At 45.0% G+C, this 24094-nt stretch overlaps 2 protein-coding genes across 3 annotated transcripts; both read right to left on the reverse strand.

Annotated features, from left to right (window-relative positions):
• Positions 1-6616: 6616 nt before the first annotated feature.
• On the reverse strand, positions 6617-11146 carry CYP2J2 (cytochrome P450 family 2 subfamily J member 2). 2 transcript variants are annotated; one of them, XM_086462125.1, is made up of 9 exons: positions 10958-11146; positions 10568-10730; positions 10266-10415; positions 9546-9706; positions 8936-9112; positions 8539-8674; positions 8150-8337; positions 7500-7638; positions 6617-6792 (listed from the first exon to the last, which is right to left on the reverse strand). In XM_086462125.1, exons 1-9 carry the CDS (start codon positions 11144-11146, stop codon positions 6617-6619), a joined length of 1479 nt encoding a protein of 492 aa, XP_086318251.1. The 2 variants fall into 2 exon arrangements, with proteins under 2 accessions (XP_086318251.1, XP_086318250.1); XM_086462124.1 differs by having other exon boundaries at positions 8539-8686.
• Positions 11147-14635: 3489 nt separating this feature from the next.
• On the reverse strand, positions 14636-22877 carry LOC104353037 (cytochrome P450 2J2). The gene is made up of 9 exons (XM_009959501.2): positions 22677-22877; positions 20911-21073; positions 20124-20264; positions 18333-18493; positions 17357-17533; positions 16665-16806; positions 16362-16549; positions 15278-15416; positions 14636-14814 (listed from the first exon to the last, which is right to left on the reverse strand). The coding sequence occupies exons 1-9, from the start codon at positions 22875-22877 to the stop codon at positions 14636-14638; spliced, it is 1491 nt and encodes a 496-aa protein (XP_009957803.2).
• Between the last annotated feature and the right edge of the window lie 1217 nt (positions 22878-24094).

Genomic DNA, 24094 nt, shown 5'->3' on the forward strand with positions numbered 1-24094 from the left:
AGAAAAAAAAAGTGTAGGACCAGTTGACTTGTTTTATAACAGAAGACAGGATTTGTTTTGTCATCTCAAGTGAGAAGCAGAATTACTCAGTTTATTTAAAAAGAGTCAAGATTACATTTGTCCATATATACATTAAGGAAAACCTGTCTTTAAGATGTTAAATTCACTAAAGCCAAATAAGCTGTCTCTTCCTGTGTAAGGAAAAAAGCTATTATAATAATTCAGAAGTCTAGGCTGTGTGTTAAGTCTGGCATATTGGTACACTGCATTTATTTGCAGAAGTGGGGTTAGGTGGGAAGGAACACCATTTATTTCCAGCTGTTTATACAACCCTGTGAATATAAATTAATTTTTCTCTTTTAAAAATGTAGTTTCACTTCAGTTATTCTGAACTAACTGCTAGGCAGATGAATGAAAGATAGCTTTGCTAGTTGTCGGCAGCGAAGATAATTTGTTGGCAGGGACAAAAGTGCACAAATTATATTAGTTTTGCAATATCTAGATCAAAGTAGATGAAATGGGGATTGATATCTGACATTCATGTGCGGGAAGCTGCTATCTTTCACAAAATTTGTGTTTGTTTACCAAATGTCTTATTTTTGTGAACTGTATTTTTAGGAAACTTGTTAATGTCGATTCTTCTTTGCAAACTACAACAAATTCATTATACCCACAGTTAAATAAAATAAATTTACAGCAGCCCTAAAATAAAGTGAATACACTTTAAGTATTTGAGGGTGCTGTACCAGTCTGATCTAATATGAAGCTCAACCATGTGCGTGAGTGAAAGCATATCATAGAATCACAGAATGGTTTGGGTTGGAAGGGACCTTAAAGATCATCTAGTTCCACCCCCCCTGCCATGGGCAGGGACACCTTCCACTAGAGCAGGTTGCTCAAAGCCCCATCCAGCCTGGCCTTGTTGTCTGTCTACACCATTAAGGACATCTTTGATTTGAGAGCAGGGTTCAGCTTTGCAGAATTTAAGTCTTGAATTGTGAAATTTGAGTAGTCTTCCATTTTGCATGACCCTCGGCGTGGCTCGTTCTCTGGTTTCTTCCTTCCCCAGCATCTTAAATTCTTTATTGAGCATTGTGTGTAATGCTAGAGAAAAGGGAAGTCTTCATTGTTAGTACTTAGCGTTGCTTCTTAGTTGTGGTGACCGTTTTGCAGTGCTATACGTTTAGGCATTCCACAGAGATTTCCTCTTTCGAAACTTCTGTCTACACAAGGCATTGTTTAAAAGCCAATCTCATGCTAAACATGGTATGAGTGGAGAATATGCCAGACAAACTGCCGTCGGACAGTTTTGTCCGTCGGGGCGTGTTCTTAAGGACTCTGTGCTTCTTTAGACTACCTCTTGGGTTTTGAGGTCTTTTATTGCTGCAGTGATATTAGTGGGGTTTGTGTTTTTAAGATACGATTGCTTGTTTAATCTGCTAGTGGTGTGGGAGATGGTGGTGAGCAGTGGAACAGGAGGCTAAGTCTTAGCAAGATGCCTACATTTCTAAAGCCTGGTACTTTGGTGTGTTCTAGTGAAATGTGAAACTATCACCAATGGTGTTGAATGGGTCTCTTAACCCTCGTTCTTTACAGCATGGAAACTTTCATGGATGTCTTTCAAATACTCATCTAGTTAGTAGGCTTGATGCATTTGTTGTACTTCTCACAGTAGTAGAGCTGTGTCAGTAGACATATCGGGTGCTGAATAGTGAAAAACTTGGAGCAAATGTCTTTGTACACTTCTCAAAACTGCAGAACCTGGGACCAAAAATGACCAAGAACCTCCCTATCATTTAGTTGGAAGTTTGTCTTCTGACTAGCAATGGAAGAATTTAAACACGGAACTACAAGGATCAGCTTTTTTCAGGACAAGGTTGTACCCAATAGTGTTGGGCTTGCCAAAAATGAATCTGGTTTTCAGGTTTTAGATGAAATGTTACTTATTTGGGACTCTTCCAAACTGTTTAGAGTTAAGCCTGTGAATATAACGTAAGCGTTTCTTTGGGATTGAGAACCTGTTTAAGAGTGGTGGTTTCATAACTGGTTAAACTTGGGTTATGTCCTATGCATGAGGAACCGATCTGTAGAAATAAGTATTTGTTATAAGCCATGGTGTTGTATTCACTTCAGCTCAGCTGGCTGTGCAGAAAGGATTGTTGGAATAAGGATCATTTTAACGTTAACTTCATTCACGGCAAACAAAAAAAGCTACTAATAGCGCTGCTGTGTTACAGCCGAGTTGCACGTAGCAGCAGAACAATGTCAATACAATGTTCTTTGATGCAATGTGCACCACTGCCGAGGCAGGGCGAAGACAGAGGCTGCCTGTCTCTGCTGCGAGATGAATTCGTATCATGCCCAGACAGCACAGTTAGGAACAGATTCAAATTATGAGATGAAATCATTGAATGTTGCTGAATTTAATCAGCATTATTAGTAACTTTAGCCAGTTTCCAGTAAAACGGGTAATATAGATCCAAAGAAATAAAAATATGTTTGGATTGACATATAATTTGTCAATTTTTTTATATAAGGTTAAGAATAACCATTATGGAAGAGAAGTGTTTTGTAGCAATAATACAAACTTTGGACTAGTAGGTTCTTTTCCTCAAGGTGGATCAGGCAGCAGTTTTGAGAAGATTCTTTTGCAACAATTGTGTTATAGTGGATTAAGAAACATTCACTAAAAATAAATTTTCACCTAACTGCTTTTTTGTTCATTAAAAATATGTATATGGGTACTCTATTTTCTACAGTATACACTTATTTGGAAATGAGTAATATAAGCAATACTGATGTTTTATTTAGGTAGCCATAAATAATTTAGGAAATAGAAAATGAAAACAATTGTTTAAGAGTTGGTAATGTCTAGTAAAGTAGTTTTCTTAACTTTTTTCTTTTTTTCCCTTCCCCCACTAGTCAAGCTAGAGTTAAGATTTTTCAGTGTATCAGTGTCTACATCTTCTGTTTAAAACAAATGTAAACACTGTGTTGCATAGAACTTGAAAAATTGCACTAATTTTTAAACTTTTGTTTTTATTTTTCTTTGGAAAGAATTATTTTATATTCACATAAAGATTTTTAAAATTAATTCTCTGGTGTCTTTATTCCAAGCAATGTATTTAATGGTCCCTAGCTGATGTAAGCATTCATACTTTGGGGTAACATATGAACTGGGTCTGCGTTGTTGTTCTAATTACACCATCTAAAATGTCATGTCACAGGATGTGTAACCTGTATGTATAGCGAGTGTATGTATGTTGTGCTGTAACAGCAGCAAGTCAGAGATGTGCTGCTTTCTCCTCCTCTTTTCATTCCCGCTTACAGTTCTGCTCCCCCCCAAGCTGGTTACCTCTGCTTGGTCTGCTGACAGTCACCTGGGAGCTGGGCAAGTGACCGTATGAAGTCAAAAGACCTTTAAAATGCTCTACAAGTTTAGCTGTCAAGTGACCTCGGTAATTGCTAGTGAAGTAAGTTAGGATCCCTGCCTACTCTCCTCAGCCCCACCTAAGAGGAGGCAGAGGACAGGTACATGCTTCTCAATCACTGTGTTTGTCGTTATCTGGAAAAGAGAACTCCCTCTTCAGTCTGCGTTGGGGGTTATTTGTGTGCCCAGTTCTTAGTCTCGTTGACGGCTTTCTTGTTCCCTGAGCACTAACCTCAACCCAGAAATGAGGGCAGGCAGCTGCTCAGCCTTCCAGTGTGAAGATTATCAAGTTTCCTTTGGAGGCCCTGGTTCAGACCTGTTTTTCCTACAGAGCTTGGTTTTCCGTTTCTCTGAACCATGATCCTTGGCCTGACTAGCCTGACATCAGTGAGTAACTGTTGTGTACTGCCTTGGGCTGTGAGGACAGGGAGCTGTGTGGTACCTCAACAGGGAAGGGCCTTTGCACTGGCAGAAGTATCCCAGTGACACTGAGATGAATGGCCAGATACAAAAGAACCATTTTTCCTTCTTTCCCAGGCTGGACTTAAAAGCATTTTCAGACACCAAAGAACAAAAACTGCAGGTGTGTGGCTGAGGGAGAAGGAGAGAGGCTCTCCGCTGTGCAGGAAGCCTGAGCGGAGCTGCAGGATGTTTTCAGCCCGTGTCTGAGCTGTTGCAGGACACGCACCAGCAGCCACCCCCGCCTTCCTGAGTGCAAGAGGAGCGAGCGACGGGTGGTGTGTCCTTGGTCACAAGAAGTTATGCTGAAATGCAGACTGCTGTGACCCTGCTTATGGCTTTTGTGGTAGCTCCTTAGGAGCCAGGTGCTGCAGCAGAAGGTTTGTATGTTTAGATGAGGGCTGTCCCTGGAAGAGAGGTGTGGGAGTACAGCCCCGAGCACAAAGAAGGGGAGGCGGTGAGGTCAGCCATGCATGGGAGATGATTTCAGTGGAGGGGGACAAAATATCCAAGGAGCTTCTGTGCAAAATGCTCCTGTGAAATGTGCTTTTTGTTCAGAGTACGACTAACCCAGCGGAGACCTGGGGAGGAGAGGGAGGAAGCTTTTGGATATAGCAGTAGCCTGGGAAAGGAAATGGGGGGGGAAAAAAAAAGTAGGATGACACCTGCAAACTGCAAGTGCTTTGGGACTAAAGCTGCCCAAAACAGACACTCATCACTGCTCCCCTCTCCAGTTTCCAGACAATTCCAGGCATGCAGCCCACCTCCAGCCTTCCCCTTCTGCTTCTCCCAAGGAAGGAAAAGAATGAATGTAAGGTCTAGAAAGTCGAATGAACTTCCTTGTTTCTGCTGCAAAAGGAAGATGTGGGAGCCCCTTGCCAGGAGCAGGTCAGGAGGGCAGCAGGCACAGGGAGAGGAGGGGTGGTGAGCTGGGGTTGGGGATGTCTCATCCCAATTCTTGGTCAAGTCCCTCGTGTTTTGTAAAGAGGTTGGTTTGGTTCCCACCATGTGTTCTCACATCTCCACCTTGTGGATCTGCAAAACAGGAGCCTCCAGTGCCAGAAACAGCATCTTAGGCCAAGCTCTTATTTCCACCCAGCTGTGCCTGGCACAGGAAATCAGAGGAGGGGTCAGAACCTCCCCCCAGGCTCCTTAAAGGAGCCTTTCCAGAAGCCGTGTTCACCTGCCATAAAGTTTGCTTTATGTTGTATGGCAGTGCTTGGCCTCAGCATGCAGCTGTGGGGCCACAGGGTGTTTCTGCCCTTTTTTTCCCCTTCCATTGCTGCCTCCCCTCTGTGCAGGCTAAAATAAAAGGATTTAAAACCCACCTGGGTATTAATGCTTGCATGAAAAAAGATGCTTTTAATTCCATCAGGACATGAATTAATTCTTGGAAGAGATGCTGGGAAAACTTCCTAGAGGAACATGCAAAAAGTACTCCAGGAAATGTTGAAAATGAACAAGGAAAGATTGCTTTCTCCTCACTTCAGCAGGTGAGCAGGAGCTGGAGATGTGTGTTATCGGCACTATGTTGTGCTGTGCTTTCCTGCCTGGCAGCCCTGGTCCCGCTCCTGGGAGCTGCAGCTTCTGCCACCTGGGGTCTCTGCTGGGGTCGCACAGTGTGACTGTTACTTGGAGCTGTTTTACCTTGCATGTGATGGTTTAAAATAATGGTGATTTGTTGCTCGTATTTTCCAGGAGACCCTTTTATTTATCAGACTGTCATGCTCAGCAGGCCAAGCTGTACATCCTGTATTGCTGGAGCTCACCGCTCCTGCCCCTCAGGCTGCTCTGAGATGCTGGGCAGGCAAACTGGGAGGATTTAGCATAGTCTAGGAGGCAGGACCCATGACTTCCAGAGCAAGTACAGAGATTTTATAGAGAAATATGTCAGCATGGAGAGCACTCCTTGTTCTCCATGTGGGTGTCAAACTGTTATTTGCTGTGGCACGCCAGGACCTGGCCACAGGCTTTGGTGGTTTCATTGCTGCTTTACTCATACTGTCAGGATAATTTATTTTCATTAGTTCATAAGAATTGCCTTCGCAATTGCAGTGCCAACCTCTCTGCTAACAGAGAGCAATGCCACAGCGACATGGGTTGGGCGCTGTGCGGCTACCTCTGCTCAGGTGGGCTCATAGCCCCCTGCCACCCCCCTGACCCCAAAGTGTGGGGCACGGCTGAGGGCTGCTGCCAGTGCTGAAAATCGCCTGTGTTGGTCTTCATTTTGCAGAATGATTCATGACAAAAATGTTTCCATAAGGATTTATTGATGCGCAAGAAAGAGACGGTTATAAAGTGCCTTTTTTTTTTTTTTTTAACAGACTGTGTCAAGGACAGCAAAATCAGAAAATGTTGGTAATTAATACCTGTATTAATGCTATATAACATGGGCTGGTACTGCTCTTCCACAGCCTGGACACTGCAGTCTCTAAAGCATTGTTCATTCTCTTGCCACTGTGGTGATCCATCATAAAATTAGGAAAGCCCCAAGCCCCGCATTCATCTACAGTGCCATATGGCAAGCCTAAAAGCGCCCTGGCAGATCCCAGGCTGATCACCTTTCTCACGTGATAAGAGTGGGAGGTTTGCTTGTAAAAGAAATGATTTTGCAATTGCTTTAACAGAAACAAACAAACCGCCCAGCCTCTCCCTGGAGCTGGGCGGTTGTTACCACTGCATCCCTGCCAAGGTTTTTTTGCTGTGAGGATGGTGGCCAAGACTTCCCTACCGAGGCACCGCGTAGATCCTGTAGGGCTCTGGGGCCATTGTGATGCCCAGCTTGGCCTGGAGGCTGAGCGTGGTGTCTGGGGGTGCCTGGAAGGTGAATTTCTGGAGCAGAGACGTGAAGAAGAGGAAGAGCTCGGAGCGGGCCAGCACCTCACCCAGACAGGCACGCTTCCCTGTGGAGACAGCCACCCACGGCATCCTCAGCCTGTGCTGGTGAAAAAGCCTCTGCGTTCCCTCAGGACCATGGTCCAGCATGTTACCCCCTTTCTAGGATGAATTTTGCAGCCTAAACTGAGCTCCTCAATAACAGCATTGGCGTTAGAGCATGAGCTGCTCCCCAGATTGCATGACCTTGTGAGGGCACATGTGTGTAACCATATGCACACACGTGGTGTCCTCCCCTGCTTGGATAAGCTGTGCTGACATGCAGGGTCTGGATGTGCCCATGCTGGGAGAGGTGGTTTGAGCTACACCAAAGAGAGCTACCAGAGAAGGTGTGTGATGTTGATACGGGAAACAGGGATGCTAAAAGCAATGTCCCTGGGGAAGCTGTTGCATGGGGTACCCTGTGGTGGCAGGAGCACAGAGTGATGCTCTTGCCTTGGTGAAGGTATTTCTAGGGTCTCTGGCATTTTTATGGTCTTTTATTCATCCTCGTCTCTCTTCTGTGCATGTGAAGAGAGTCAAGAAAGGGCTCAGAGTGTGGTTGCTGTGCTTGGGGGGGGGGGAGGGGGGCACATGAACACTGCTTGAGGGGCACCTCCCAGGGTGCAGCCAACATCTGCCCTTTCTATCGCTGTTTTCCTGTGTCTCCACCATGCAGCTGGAAGCCCCATCCCAGTGCCTCAGCACCAAAGCACCAAAATCCACCAAATCTTACCTATAGAAAAAGGCATAAAATACTCCCTTTTCCAGAACTGACCGTCCTTCAGGAAATGCTCAGGGTTAAAAGTGTTGGGTGTTTCCCACTCGTTCTTGTCAAACATCACAGAAGTTAAATTTGTGAGCAAAACAGTGCCCTAAGAGGAGAAAAAGGAAAATGAATTGCACTTTCTCTGCCACTGACGGCAGGAGGGGTGTTTTTATCTTCCAGTCTCCTCTCCATGAAGACTATCCATAGCCAAATTCTGCTGCAATTGTTTGTCCACCACCCTCCTGCACAGCTAGTTTTTCTACTTCTTGTCTGTTCAGAGGTGCAATGATTTATAAACCCATGGTTTTTCCTCATCAGCATCATTTTTATCTGCTGTAATCTTGGGCCAAAGTTCCTGTAAAAGCTGCGTGAGATGGGATCTGTTCCTCGATTTTTGTGCTCAGGGGGTGTGCCGCAGCGCTTCGCACCATTCAATGTGTTGGAGATCATTGTTTGGACATCAAAAATACGTGTTTACTAGGAGTGAATTCTGGACAGGGTAGAGACGCTGTGGCTCAGCCCCTCCTATCTGTGCCAGGAGAGATCTGATCTAGCAAATCGTGCCTGGGGAACTGGGAGGCTCTTGCTAAAGTCTTAGTGCTCAGGAGTGGCATTACCTTTGGTATGTGGAAGCCATCCAAGATGGTGTCCTTCGTCGTCATTCTTGGAACATTGAAAGGGATGATGTTGCTTTTCCTCTGCACTTCGTGGATGACAGCGTTGGTGTAGGGCATGTTGTTCCTGTCCTCTAAGGCTGGCTGCCGTGCCTGCCCAATAACAGTGTCGATCTCAGCTTGCACGCGGGCTGGTGGGAAAGAGCAGGGATCAGCTAAGGTCCAAGAAAAAAAAACCCTTGGACCAACCCAAGGTGGTGGCTGTGAGGGTCTCTTAAGGACCAACCTGGGACACCTGCCACTGTTTGCACCTCTTTTGTGTGAGGGCAGTGGGAGTCCCAATTTGTCTCTTGACAAGGCAAGGAAAACCTCTGACTGTTTGCTAATTGTACCTTGAATTTCAGGATACAGGACCATATACAGCACAGCCCAGCGGATGGTTGTGGAAGTAGTCTCGGTCCCGGCGAACAGCAGATCGAGGACACACGCCACAAGGTTTTCCTCGTGGAAGCTGCCGTCGCCATTGTCCTTCATAGAAAGGTGTGTTAGGGCCGCACGAACAGGGAGAGCTGCCCTGACACCAGGCTTAGTTAAAGTCAACCCCAAGGATTATGGCAGAAGCTGCCAACCCTCTCTATCTCTATCCCACTGATGGGTGCCCTGAAACTGATGTCCAGCTTAAGTTCATAAATGGCCACATGGGCAGCTCAGATGGAGAATTTGGACTTGTTTCTCTTCCCTCCTGATTTCTAAATCCTACTGCAGAAGGGTTTGCTCTGCATTGCTGACCTTGGCTATCTCCTGCAGGTAGCTGTCGATGAAGTCCCGGCTCTCCGAGGGCTTCCAGTCCTCCTTGTGTTTGTCAATCCTCTCTTTCACAAATCTTTTCAACAACCTCCAGTTTTTAAAAATGGTTTGATGTGATCCAGGGAAAAACTTTATTATAGCTGGGAAAGAGTTGTACAGCTTTGGACACAAAAGGAGAAAGAAAAATGAATAAAGGACTGAAAAAAACTCCTCTGTTATCAAAACTTGAGGAGCCTGCAATGCCACGCTTACTAAATTGCTGGAGTTGGTGGAAATAGCTCAGCTCCAAAAGAGCATTACAAGGGTTTGGCATTCCTCTTACGGAGTGACTTGTGCATTACCGGGCCTTACAGCAGGCGGGTTGGCAGTCAATGGGCAGGGGAGATGTTGGGTAAGAGAGCAACATGAGCATCACACAGCTTGAAAATAAGGCAGAAAGAAATTACAGGCAAATCTACTCTGTGCAAAGGAATAGGGAATGACAACAAAGTTTGGTGATGAAAATGCCATGCGTTTTGAGGTTGACTCCATAGAAGAAACAATGGCCCTGCAGAGAAGTGCACCATCTGTGTTGGTGGCAGGAGGGCTGTACCTGGCTCATGACGGTTGCATGGAGCTTAACCGTGTCATCCATTAGTTGCAGCATTTTTTGGAAGTCCTCATCATGGTATTCAAATCGATTGCCAAAGGTGATGGAGCAGATGATGTTTGAAACGGCGTTACTGATCTTCAAGTGAGGGTTGAAAGGATTCCCTAGAGAAGGAAAATGAATGGTCAATTCTTTTCCAGTCTTCACAGAAAAGAAAAAAACACAGTTGTCAGAAACACAATATTCAACAAATACAAGTGAAATGCGTGGCCTCTGATGATGGGCACCCTCCTGTGTCACTGCTCTCCCAGGACCCCTCATGTTCCCCATGAGCTGACCAAGCTTGGTTGGACAGCCCCAGCGGTCCCCATTCAACCAGACTATGGAGATGTTTGTTTACTTTGGAAAACAAGGTCTGCAGGAGAGCAGATGTAATTTGAATTAATTGGAAACATCAGTATTTACACACACATGGGGTTTTCCAGAGACCTCCAAGACAGCAGTAGGCTGAAGGTGAATATGCTGAATGAATAAAGCTTTGGGTGTTACCTAGCTACATTCACCAGTCAGTTTGAAGTTAAAAGGGAACTGGGAAGCTGGCAGGGTGCTAGCATCGCTTGCAAGGTGAGGTATTTTTCAGCATGCGGTGAATCATGGATGAAATTATAATGGGCCATATTGGTTCCTGCCTTCAGCATATCTTATGAGAGCCGTGGCACTCACCCTGCTCTTCCCCAATCACATCCACAAGGCATTGGCACTCCTCCTGGATGCGCTCCTCCAGGCTCCTCTTACCCAGGCCGAAGTTTCGGAGGGTGGTCAAGGTGAACCTTCTCTGCTGCTTCCACAAGTGCCCATTGGAGGAGACCAGTCCTTGCAGAAATACCACACTGTGAGCCAAGGCAGATCCATCCACCGAGGAGAAAAATCTCCAGGGCTCTGCCTTATCTCCAGCTGCCTTGGACCTCTGCAAGGTCGACACTTTGACCTTGCAGCTGAGATACGTGTCTTGAGGGATAACTCACCCATTTTACTGAAGACCTCCCTGTCAACAGGAATGTCAGGGCGATCCATGAAGTTTTCCCCTTGGTTTACAAGAACTTCCTTAATCATCCGCAGCCCATTTATGAACACAAATGATGTGCTGCCCATCTGCATGCTGAAGATGTTCCCATACTTTTCAGTATACTGGGAGGAGGGGGAAGTAAATAAAATGGGTTTCATTTGCAATGAATGTGTCTGTCGGGACAGGAACAGTCCTGGCAGGGGACACAGGTGAAAATAAGGGAAGCTGAGAGCAGGAGGGGAGACAGGGTGTTTGCACAAGGGTCATGGGCCATGGGGTTTGGGTTAACCCCTTCCTTGTGCTGCAATCCTGTCTGTCCCCTTCCCCGCAGAGCCCACCACCTCTGTACCTTCTGCACCGTGATGTGTGGATCAGTGAAGTTCATCAGATGGATGTGCCCCACGAAGGGGAGAGAGAAGGGGCTGGGAGGGAAGTGCTTCGGTTTTCTGCGTTTCATGTAGTCAGCAACGAGCAGGAAGACAATGAAGAAGATGAGGAGCATCTGGAAGGAGATGCTGTCCCAGAGGAAGCGCAGCATGGGTGAATGGTGGGGTTCTGCAGGGACGTGTCTCACAGCAGGTCAGGTCAGGTCGAGCTCAGAGGGAACCACCGAACCCCCCAGGGACAGGAGGAGATGGGCAACGTGCTGGCGCAGCTGAGGGTGCAAACACAAGACAACACGCAACGGCTTTTGTTGACCTGGCCTGGAGGCTGCATTTGGACTCCTGCTTTGATAGGTTTCAGCAGGGACTGTTTGATTAAGCCCCTTCTTGATTAAATCCAAGCATTTCCTCTGATCTCATTTAAAAAAACCCCAAACACCAGCCAAAACACTCCCAGCTCCCCCTTTCCCCTCCCACCGTTGCTTTACAAAAGCCCAGTGATATGTGTCCTTGTCTAAAGGACAGAAATGAGCTTTGTGGGGCTGGGATTAAACCTTCTGGCAGCCTCTCCGTGCCATTCCCATGAGCCCACAGCTCTGCATGAGCCCATCTCTCTCCTCCCCGTGGTACCCTCACCGTGCTGTGTCCCAGTGTCAGCTTCACAGTGCCGGGGAGGCTTCAGCTGCTCCAAGCGCCTGGCGCTTTCCTCGTTTGCAGACACTCGTTTGCTGGTACAGAGTCCCAGACCAAGCCCCAGGTCAACAGGGGCATCTGAGATAAGGTTGCACAAACCCTTTCACAAACCACATGACTCATGGGTTGAGGTTTCAGTGCGTCAGGGCGATGAGGGCTGGAAGCAAACAGCCATCCAGGATCTGCACTGGTTTCTAAGTACTGTCGGTTTCTGATCACCGCTGGACAAGTGCAAGAAGAGCAACCTGCTCCAGCCATGAAGGTGGCCCTGCCCCAAGCCCTCCAGCCATCTCTTCCCACCTACTTTGGCTTTTGAGTCTGTAGCCTGTGCTGAAGCTGTGCCCAAAGCCCTGCAAAACTAGGGCATGTGCTGAAAAAACAAAGCAGATGCCCCGCTCTCAGGCTGTGGCCCTTTGGTGGTAGCTGGTAACAGGCTGTGTTGAATTTTCCCATCTGAGAGCAGCTCTGAAACAGGTAGCTGATCATGTGCATCCACCACATTGAATTTTGATGTATGCATTGCGCTTTATTGTGAAAGAAGCAGGGGCATTTGCAGCAATTTGCCATTGCACCACTGGCTCTCCTGTGGCTGTTTGCAGTCGTCAGCTGCCACCTCATGCTCCGGGGGACGATTTGGGTTCGTTTTCTCAGTTGTGGCTGTTGGGGTTGTCCAGTGCCGAAGACAAGACACAGAGAAGCAACAGCGCCACTGGAGCAACGCCACACGCAGAAGACCAAAGCTGCTGCATAACCTTTACACTTGATAAACTTGGAAAGTTAAATCACTGTTTTATGGTGGAACTTAAAGGGGAAAGACTATTTTTGAGGAGAAACTCTCTTTCTTTTTACCTCTGGCTTTTAAGCACACTTAGGCATGAGCCTGTGGAGATGCAGGTGTTCCCCTTTACTCACATGACATGTTCCACTCAAAAAAAAAAAAAACCACCCAGAAATTCATGCCTCCTGCCTTTATTGTATGGAATCATTACATTTGAAAATGTTTGTGGTTTTTTTTTTCCCCCCCCAACTGATTTAGGAAAAAAAAAAGAAAAAGAAGAAGACTTCAATCATTTTGTCTCTCCATGACCAGGGAAGGAAACCCTAAAGTAACAGGGCAAGTCAAGTCTGAATGGAAGAAGGAAGGAGATCAACATTTTTTGCTAAGCCAGTGCAAGTAATACAAGCTGTAGTCACATAGCAGAGGTCAGACCTACACCACAGTGCATAAAAAAAATGAGAGAAACCATTGCTTAGCCCTGAAAGGCTTTGAAAACTTCATAGGTGAAAAAAAAAAAAACACCACAGATCTTTTATGTTTTCTCTTTTAGAAAGAAAAAAACCACCACGGGAGCCTGTAACTGCTAAACATTAATTAGACGTGCAATAGGATTAAAGTGATCAGTTAGAAGGACAGCTCATTGACAAAATCCCTGTGTGCCCGGCATGGCAGGGATGTGATGTGCAAAGGACTCTCCCATGTGGCATAAATCTGCCACTGCACAGTGATTGCTTTGTAACGCAGCAAAGGCGGTTATTGCCAGAGACCAGAGACAGAGGCTAAAGCCAGTGGAAATGAAACTTGATTTAAGCCTCTTTTCCTGTTAACTCTTCAATATTCTACGTGGCTGCCCATAGAAAAGTCACTTATGAAAGGTGAGGAGAAAAAGAAAGAGGAGAAAAACCCCAGTCTTTGCTGTGACTATATTCCAAACAGGTGACAGCATTTCTAAGCATTCACATAGATGGAAAAATTCCCTACAAGTTGCATATTTAATTAACTCCTTTTCCAAAGAGACCCCAGTAAGGGCAGGAGCAGTGTCTCCATCACAGAAGGTGCCATGTGTCTGACCCACCCCCTTGGCCCCATGCTATAGACATGCCTGTCGTGCATGGCCACAAATCTTTGCCAGAAACAGAGGGGAAATAGTGAGCTCGTGACTTCCAACCGCAAAGCCTCCATGTGACATTTCCTTCTTGACGGCCAGCGGCAAGCCACTGTGGGCATGACCCTTCCGACACCCTCGGCTGCTTCTCATTCTGTCGGGCTTCAGTTAAACTGCTCCTGAGCAACTCTATGCAACCACTTTTTTGGAACTTTTTTTTCCCATTTCGTATTTTACTAGCACAAACCTTTTTGGATAAAACTTTCCTGCTCATACAACTGCAATACTGTATTTTTGTACAGCCATTTGAGACCTGCTGGAAGCACAGCTCCTTGTGCCATCCCGCTTGGGTTGGCTTTTGGTAGGAGCTGCTTCTACCACCCCATAGCATCCTAATAAAAATTTCCGTATGCTTATGAGATTAAAAAGCATGCTGCTGCTGCAAAGATCTTTACTTAGCTATTTCTGTCACAAAGCAGCAATGTGGTGGTGCAGGGAGCATACACCACACTGAGACCAAGCCTGCCTGAGGCTCAGGGTTGGACGTGGCCACCTGGAAGTCCAAATTAGTGCTAAGGCAAGAACCCAGAGCTTGTACAGCCTAGCCCAGCTGCCCCAACTGACCAGGGACACCTCCAAAAATGCAGCCTGTGGCCATTTGGGGTGTTGCAGCATTGGGATTTAGGGGTTGTTAAATGGTTTCTGGGTGGTGGACATATCCTCTGTGGAAGAAACAATGTGGACCAAACTGTGCCCAAGGTTTTTGCAGCTGGTAGACACCTTCCTGGGAGTTGCTAACAGCGGAAATTAAGTAATAAGGCTTTTAAATTCATTCATTTTGTCAAATTGATGGACGGGAGGAGGCAGGAGGTGAAGGGAAGAGCCGTAAGGGTTGTTGCAGTGTGCAGGGTGTGTCCCTCCTGTCCTTCCCACTGCATGTTGGTGGGTGTTAGACAACCATGGCCCATCATTTCAGCCCAAAATATATGAGGTGGATGGGAGAAGGGACACTTTCTGGCTTGCGGAGGACTGAAGTTGGGGGGGGCATGGGGCAGCCCCACGCTGGCCTCAGTCACGAGGGAGCGCACAGATCTGGAAGGGCTTGGGGCACCGCGTGAGGCTGAGTGTGAAGGCGAAGGTCGGCGTGGCAGCTGCCGGTGCCCGGAAGGTGAACTTCTGCAGGAGGGCTGTGAAGAAGATGAAGAGCTCCGTCCTGGCGAGCTGCTCCCCGGGACAAGCCCGCTTGCCTGGAAAAGGAGCAAAAATAACCCCACCAAGTCCTGACTGAGCTTCAGCCACCTCTCAGGCTCCTCTCGCACACGCTGCCTTGCACAGCCTGCAGGAGCTTTTCTTCCTTGAAAGGTTAGGTGGCAATGTTCACCCACACATTTTGCAGAAACCTTCCCCAGAAGTTTACTGCTGAGCAAAATGTGATGGCTGTTTGGATAAGCAAAGAGGGGAAACTCAGTGAAAAAAAACCATTTACACAGCTTGTGCAAGAGGAAAAAACCTTATTTTTTTTCATCCTGTGATAACAAATTGAGTTCCCTCCTGCTCTGAGCAGTCAGTATTAACTGTTACTGGGATTTTCACTGTGGGGATGGGCTGAAAGCTGGACAAGGAGCAGTATCCTCTACTTTGGAGGGGGTGTCTTGGGGAAAATAAAAAGCATTGTAAAAAGGAAAACCATCTCCCCATCCATCATCCTACCTGCAGAGAAGGGCAGAAAAGCCTCCCGCCTCCTGTACTGGCCGTTTTCCAGGAAATGTTCAGGATTAAAGGTGTCTGGCGTCTCCCACACATTTTTGTCAAACATTATCGAAGTCAGGCTGGTCATCAGAGTGGTGCCCTGCAAGAGGTGGAGAAAATGGGTGACTATGTGATGGAGAAGAGCTGACGGGTTGTCAGACTAGTTTATTATTAGCTCTGTTCCACACACAATATTAACTGCATTTTTTTTTAAGGGCAAAATGTTTTTTCCTAAGCTATGTAATTAAATGAGGGTGAAAGCCTACAGGATTGTTCACTTCTGCATGCCTCTATATATCACCATAGTGTTGATCTGTACCTTGTGCTGCTGTCACTTGTGATGTTAATATAAACCAACTTTAAATTGATAAACTGTGCGAATTTTGTTACCATAGGAATTTAAAAAAAATTAACCAAATAATTTTCAATTGATCTACTTTATTGTGCTTTTTTTTTTAAAAAAAAAAACCTGATCTGGTTTGCCTCCACATCCTCTATCAGAAAAAGAAAAATATTCTAATCAGTGTGGAGCAGAATGCCTAGATTTTTTATTTTTAATTTCCCTTGACACAACCAGTCATAGACATGAAAGAGACTCTTTATAGCTAAATCTCATATTTGCATTCATAATTGCAGAACAGTGTATACTCATCAATACCTATTACCTGGCTTTTATCAAGTGCTAATGTTAATAGATGATTTTTAATACTCTGTGGAATTAACAAACCCAAACTTTTGCTTTCCTATGTTTCTTGGCCCTCTATTCCCATAATGCCTAGAGGGCATCTTTTATAACATTTAAGGGGTAAACCTTTTAAAATTTAAAATTATGACCAACACCATAGGATCTTACAATTCTCCTCCATAAGGAAGTGAGACCTATAACAACCTTACAGCGCCTGTCAGGTGGGTTTGTATCTTCTATCCAACTGTGATATCTCCACAAGATCCTGCTGGTTGGTTCCCCTCCAGGTGAGATTCGGAACTTGGGCCATGAAGACCCAGCTCTGGTGGGATGAGGGAAAAGCTGGTGGTCTCCACGTACTTTGGGCAGGTGGAAGCCGGCCAGGGTGGTGTCGCTGGTGGACATCCTGGGCACCCCCAGTGGCACAATGTTGCCCATTCGCAGGACCTCGCTGAGCACTGCGCTGGTGTATGGCATGTTCTCCTTGTCGGCCATCATGGGCTGACGGGACTGGCCGATCACCGTATCGATTTCGAGCTGCACTTTCTCTACAGAAAGAAAAAAAAAAAAAGTACAACACGTGGTAGAGCTGAAAATAACTCTGTTTTCTGAGTTTCACTTATCTAGTTTTGGGCTAAACGAAGGACTCATCAGTGGCCCTACCCTGAATGTGGGGGTACGCAGTCATGTAGAGCAGAGCCCAGCGGATGGCAGTCGCCGTTGTCTCAGTCCCGGTTAAGAAGAGGTCCAGGGTGGTGCACAGCAGGTTTTCTTCATGGAAATGTGAGCTGGTGTTACCCTTAAACTTGGGGGAAAAAACATGGCAATGAAAACTCTTATTATGGAGGTGATGCTTTAAAAACCCCAATCCAAAACCACCTGCACATAATTTAAGTCCTGCTCAGTTTTTTTTATCCACCACCTCTGGACTTGGAAATTTCTACCCCTTACTTTCATAGAATTTCAAGCCCTACAGACTGCTTTGAAAGACACCCTGCTTGCCATGGAGTAACTCTTGAAAGCAGGTAGCATTTTTTAAATATGAAGTTTCACAACAGCAAACACAGGCCTGAGAACTCTCATAGAAATGTGAACACGTTCTCTGAGAGTCCTCCTACGCCTTGTGACAGACTGAAAAATGGAAGAAGACAAAGCGTAAATACTTTCAAATGAATAAAAATCTGTGTGTTTTCAAAGTGATCAGGCTCCTGCTGTTGCTAAAAGTTTGACGTGGAAGAGGTAGGCAGGAGAAGGCAACGCAGGAGGCAAGAGCTCCTCTGACAAAACAGCCTTGAGTCTTGTCTGCTCATTTTATCGGTTAAGCTTTAGGTGGCTTTTATGTATTTCCCTCTTACCTTTTGTATTTCCTTCAGATAACAGTCAATATAATCTCCTGCTTCGGACTGGTCCAAATCCTCCTTGTGCTTTGCGATCACACCTTTCATGAAATATTGAAGTTTCTCCCAGTGCCCAAAGATTTTCCTAAAGGGTCCTGGCAGCCATCTCATCACCAAAGGAAAAGCATTATACAACTGGTGAGAAATCAAACAGAACAAAAGAACATTTCTTGAGCATAAAAAAGAGCGGGTATCATAGTTGAGATGATAGTACAATTTATTAGCTCCACTTGCTACCAGGAAAAACCAGCAGTTTTTCTACAAAGGTCAATTTAGTTACACAGGTGTAAACAAATACAAACAAGATAAGAAGTGGCCAGAGGTTTTCTCCTGATAAAGTTCTCTAATATTGGGTGGCCAAAGCTGTCACCTAATATAAGGTAGCTGCTGGAGTCAGAAATCAGTGTGGATGCAGAGGAGCCCCTTAGTGCTGGGGTCCAAGAAGGGGGCAGAGATCAGATCTGATCCATGGTGTGCGGCCATGCAGAAGCTATGTCCCCAAATCCACCTATGTTGGTTATAAATCTGGACTCTCAGACAGTTTTATTGTAAATAAAGGTTATTTGAGAAACTGTTTGGGAAAGGGGTGGGCAAATTTTCAGAGAGTGCTACTAATTGGCTCTTCTTTTTGTAGAAACATAAGTATTTTTAAAGTTTTTCCATTCTTCTTTGGTTATGTCACGCATAAGATCGGTTTTATAATCCTGTAGCATTTTTTTCTCCATGTGCCTCAGTAATTTTAACTTGCTTCCTTGCTTTCCTGATGGCTTTTGTATATAAACCCAGTCTAACATAAAACAATACTTGTCGTCATTTCCCTTATAACATGACTCTTTTTCTACAGGGAAAAGCAAATTACATCAGTGCCTTAGAAACTCCAGTTTCTGAGTACTTAGATGCAGCTGAAGCTAGAAAAGCATCCAACTGGCTTTACCTGGCCCCAGAAACTTCCAATAAGCAGCAGCGTTTCAGCCAGCGAGTGCAGCAACTCCTGGAAATGGTTGTCATGGTACTCGAAGCGGTTCCCAAAAGTTATGGAACAGATGATGTTTGAAACAGCACTATTAATTTTGTAATGAGGGTCAAATGGTTGCCCTGGAGGAAACAAAGTGAAAGATAGCTTTCTTGTTTTCTTTGAAGTCTCAGTCTAAATCACATTCTCTACAAGATCAACAGTTGTGAAGTTGGGGTGAGACCTCGTCTACATTTTACCCGTGGTGATGCTAAGGCTTCACCCCATATCCTGAAGTGCCCACCACCTCCAGCATCCTTCTAGAGGATTGAGCATTGTGAGCCACCACATCTTCTCTCTGAGGACATCCCCTCCTGTCTCCAGCCCAGGCTGCTGGCATGCATCGACGTTAGCACAGAGCTGCCAAAGCAGGGTTTGAACCATTTTCCAGGGAAAACAACCAGGAGCCTGCCACACTACGGCTGTCAGGTCTGCATGCTCCAACAGGCTTTTGGTGCCAATCTTAAACACCAGGGAAGGGCCCCTCAAGGCTTAGTCGGGGATAGGGAGCTCAGGACTAACCACACTGCAAAAATACTATTGCACTGGCCTTTAACTCTCCACCACAAAGAAATCAAGTGAGATGGAGGAGTGAGGGGAAAGGAAGAGGACTGCAAGTCTCTGCACACACCTGTAAAATCCAGCAATAGCTCATATGGCCTGCAGACGTGATGCACATTCAGCCTCTATAAGATCAAAGTGTGACATGACATTTGTCACAACTGCATTCCTTGGGACAGCTATTGAGCAAAGCCTATCATCTCCTAAGGCATGTTTAGGTAGCCTGGAGAGTTACTTGCCATGACATGAGAGACTAATAGAGGTAACGAATCCAGTCCAGCCCTGAGCTGCTGTCAGTACACTGGAGAGCATCACTTTGAAATGCAAGGCACTCTGCACAGGACTGCTGATCTCTCAGTAATTAAACTGGGCTGGTGCTCAGATATTGGAGTGATGGACATGATCACTATTTGTCATTACTAATGGGAAGAAAAGTCCAAACCAGCAGCTTAATTAGTTTATTGATTAGGACTGTAAAGAACTATAATCAATTGGCAACATGAAGTATTTGGCCTGTTCAGTGCAACAGCAATTAAAATGGAGCAAGTTCAGTATATAATTTCACAATTCCTATTTAATCTTTCTTGTTTACTATATATAGCTCCATAGAATTAGCTAAACCCCATCTGCTTCTATTTAAAGCTGAAGTGCAACATCACCCATGTACTAACATACAAATTATTCTTACTAATATCCCTCTGGCAGTTCTTAAAAGCTGGACCATAAAAGAGCAAGGCACATGCTTCATCTGTGCTCGATACAAAAGGAAAGCCTGACTAAACAAGTTTTAAAATACTTTGCAAAACCAAGGACAAGCAGAGGTTAACTAAGCCTCTGAGTGTACATGCCTGATAGCAGGAGAGCTGCATTTATTCCTTCGCAGAATACAAGAGAGACTTTCTTAGCCATACAAACATGCAAGTTTTAATAAACACCTAGTATATATTTGCTTAATATTAATAAGAAAGAAGTAAAATACTAGGACCGAGATCTAAAATAAGTGCTAAAAGGCACAGTCTGGAAGTGTAAGATAGAGATTCGAGCTATTGAAGAAACGTTTTGCATGTTAGGAGCTGCTTCAGAGTAAGTTTTACTTCTCATTGTTCATTGGGCCAAAAGCTTTGGGCGCGGTACTGTACCTAAACCGCCCACCTTTCTCCTCCTCAATCGTCTCCACAAGGTACCGGCTCTCCTCTTGCACTTTTTCCTCAAAACTTACAGCAATGCTTTTCAGTGTTGCTGAAGCAAACTTTCTCTGTTCCCTCCATATATGCCCATTTGATGATATGAGCCCTGTAGGTAGAAAAAACAAGCAAACAAACCTTGCTCTGTGTCACGTATGAGCAATAGGATTCAGAAATGGCCATTCATCTTGAACAAAAACCCCAAATCTAGGCAAACAAACCCCACAGACGTGGAAAAGCAATAGATTTGCCTGGGAATTAAAATTCAAGAGTAATTGGCTTATGCTAAATATCTGGCTTTATGGATTTGCTTTAATCTGCTACTTTGTCACTTTGCGTGGGAAAAAAAAGGTGTAAGTCAAAATACTATAAGTACTATCACGCTGTTGGCAGAGCTGCAGGCAAGAGCACCATACCCCATCTCTGGAGATATATGCAACCAGGGGAGAAAAAGTAAAAGAGAAATTAAAAACAAGGGGAAAACTCTTCAAGTGTATTGATTGCTGGGTAGTTTGTGTTTATTTCTCCTCTTTCATCAAGATCTGACTTTAATCCCATAATTATCCCTAAATCCCAGAGAGATTAAAATGTACACCTGTGAGATTATTAGACTGAATTCAGTTCTTGCCTTCCTCTGTGCAAGCTTTTATGGGTGCAGTTAGCAAGGGTTGAATTCAACCTGTTTCTTTCACTCTATTTGTTATCATTGGAAATAGATGAAAAATTTGTACAAAAATCCTGGTGGCTATGCTTACCAAAGCCTCTAAATATTTCTTGGAGGAGTGGAATATTTGGACGATCTGCAAATATTTCAGCCTGGTGGACAAGTGCTTCTCTCACCATCTGATACCCGTTGACTACCACAAAAGTCAGACTTCCAAACTGCACACTGAAGATGTTCCCGTACCGACCAGTAAGCTGAAAGAGAGTTTATCACCCTCTGAGAGCAAGAAAGTGGAGATTTTCAAAACTCACCTGGACAGGACCTTGAGCAATCGTATCTAACTATGAATTTAGTCCTGCTTGGAGCAAGAGGACTTAAGAAAAACCCAAGTCCGCAGGCCCCATCAAATCTAAACTATTCCGTGAAGGCTGGAGACAGCATAAAAAATGCTGTAGTGTGGGAAAGCTGCAATGTGGGAGAGATGGTTTTCTTATATTTGTTAGCAGGTATGACCTGCATTTCACCAGGTGGTTGCATGAATTTAGCTTGTAACAGGGACATTACTTGCTTTGTAACTGATGGGCATCTTCTCCACCCCTCTTCTTCACAGGAAGGGTGCAAGAGCTGAAGGCACTGCCTGGGTCACCATGCCCAGGTTCTTGCTGTTGAGGGTAAAGCACAACAAATATTCCCTTTCCTCAACTTTGTGTCTAAGGTTTCTTGCTCCAGCTACTCTATTTAGAAAGTGGGTCCAACTGCTGGTGGCTAGAAACCTACTTCTAATTTTAAGCCTGAATGTGTTTATGGCCAAATTATAGCCATTTTGCTTGCATGGACTTTGCTAGCTTTATTGTCTGCTGTGCAACATTCAAATCCCTGATGTAGAAGAGCAAAGGGCAATCGTATCATCTCTCAGGCCCCATTCTGCCAAGGAGCTCAGACCATCCTCTTAGTATGAATCTGTATGAAAGGACACTTGTGGTCACCCTGAACTGCTGTGGTGACTCGCGAAACCAGTCTGGGGCCAAATGGGTGTCAGTCACTGTGTGCATGTAAATGAATGTGATTAATTTTATTCATAAAAATAATCATGTCTATTGACAAAACATCCTGAGCACACTGCCTCAGTCTTCTCCAAGGGTTCCCCTAGGGGACACCTGTGCTAGTGGCCTGTGAAAACCCAGGGCAGACAGACTGTCATCAGCCTGCTAAGTAAAAGCAAGAGATAAAGTCACCAGACAGGATATTTGCAACCAGCGAGTCATAACTTTTCCTTCCACTTTTTCAGAGAAGCATACTCAGCACGTATAAAATATATCTTTGTTGGCTTTCGTGGGAGTCAAAGCTCTGGAAACCTTTTCAGAGCAATCACTGCCTCTTTCTGAGACACAGAAGACACCACGGGGATGATTAACTCAGGGTCTTAAATGTTTCTTTCAGATGTAATGGGGCAAATCGTAGGCCTCTGAGCAAAGACAATGACAAGACAGTTTCCAGTGGTGATCTTCACAGTCCAAACAGTTCATTTCTCACACAGCACTTGCCGTCTGTCCCTCAGCCTGGCCCAGCCCCTCCAAAGCCTCCCTTGGTGCCAGCAGAAAATGATCATGGTCAGAGGGAAAGAAAGAGGAGGAACATGTAGGTCTTCCACCATTATAGGTTTCTTTCCCATTGGACCTTCCTACTCCCATGGAAGAGGAGGTCATAGTAAGAGATAAAATCAAGAAGGGTTGTCTATCATATGTGGTTATTATACAGCCAGTTCTTCAGAGGCTACCCTTTGCTTTGCAGGTTTGGTGACAAGTCACTGAAGAGGTAAAATATTGTTAGTAGGAGAAATGTCCATGGACCTCTTACCTTCTGCAGTGCAAGATGGAGAGGCTGCTTAAAGTCCACAAAGGTTCCCACAAGAGGAAAGAGCTGTGGCCCTGGAGGGAAATTCCTGGGTCGTCTCTTTTTCACAAGGTCAATAATTAAAAGAACCATGACCAGAACCACCAAAAGCATCCAAACGTTCAGCTTTTCCAAGAGAGAAAGCAAATCAAACTGAAGCTCCATCTTGGCTGATGAACTCACAGACTTTCATCCCAGGAAGGGACTTGATGCTGGTGTTACATTTGCTAAAACAGGAATAAGAGAGGCCTGGAAAGAAAACAAAGCAAGCTAAGATACTGATAGCTTACTGGGGACAGGACTTGCCATGGGCGAGCTGCTTTATCATGTACAGCTACTGCCAGACCACCTGCTGAATAACTAAGTTTAAACACTGGGATCTCTAAAAACAACCCCAAAGCCTCAAAATATTTGGCAAAAAAAAGGCAATCTTGCAAATCTTTAGCTTTACATTTCTGTCAACTCCCTAATTTTCTTATAGAAGAATATTTCTCTCTTCTGCCCTTAACAACGAGCTCCTTTATACAGACACCTAGCTGGGATTATAAGCATTACAAACATTTGAGGTTAGGTGAAAGCAGCTTACTTGGCTAATTACATATGGTGGGCGTTGCATAATTTAAAAAGCGGCAAGGCGTCTGAGGTGATGGGCACCATACAAGTCACTAAGGGGCTGATCCTGTTAAATGCTAAGCATCATCTGCAAAGAGCTGGATGCCTTGAAGCACCCACCAAAGCCTGCCCTGCTTTGCCAGAATCATCAGGTGAAGTTCGGACGAGGGAAACACTGCAAGAGCCCAGCGTTCTGCCCAGCCACTTAAATGAGAGTTAAAGGAGCTTAATTTCGAGAGTAAGAACATAGGCTCATGCACTTCCCAGCTAAAGGAGAGATTGGAACTTATGCATTTAAATCTCCTGGGTTTTCTGAAAATCTTCTTTGAATAAAGCTTCACGCTGTCCCAAGGGAAGGCTGCAGTGGACCGACGGTGACCCCTGTGACCGTGGATCAACCTCGCGTCGTCTGCCAATATTTTACCTCCAACCTGTTTCCTGCTCTTTTTTTTTTTTTTTCTTTGAAGAGGTTTACTTTGCAAACAATCTAAACTTATACTGAGGCAAAACCGTCAATAATTGTTTTTCAAATTATTTGCCTAGAAGTTACAGCAAGAAGTTCAGAAGAATGGTAAATTTTTTTTTGGTCTTCAACATTTTTCAGAGAGCTTTAATTTTTCAGGAAAAAAAAAGCAAATTTTCAAAGGAAATAATAACTGAGAAAAAATTCTGGTATTCTCTAGTCTTTCCACACTTTTAAAAGCTTTGCCCTCCATGTCTTGCGTTACCTTGTTGACTGCAGTGCCAGCAGAAGCACACACAGCCCTGCA

The sequence above is a fragment of the Leptosomus discolor genome, chromosome 3 (assembly GCF_034619465.1).
Source record: "Leptosomus discolor isolate bLepDis1 chromosome 3, bLepDis1.hap2, whole genome shotgun sequence".
In the NCBI taxonomy this organism is placed as follows: Eukaryota; Metazoa; Chordata; class Aves; order Leptosomiformes; family Leptosomidae; genus Leptosomus; species Leptosomus discolor.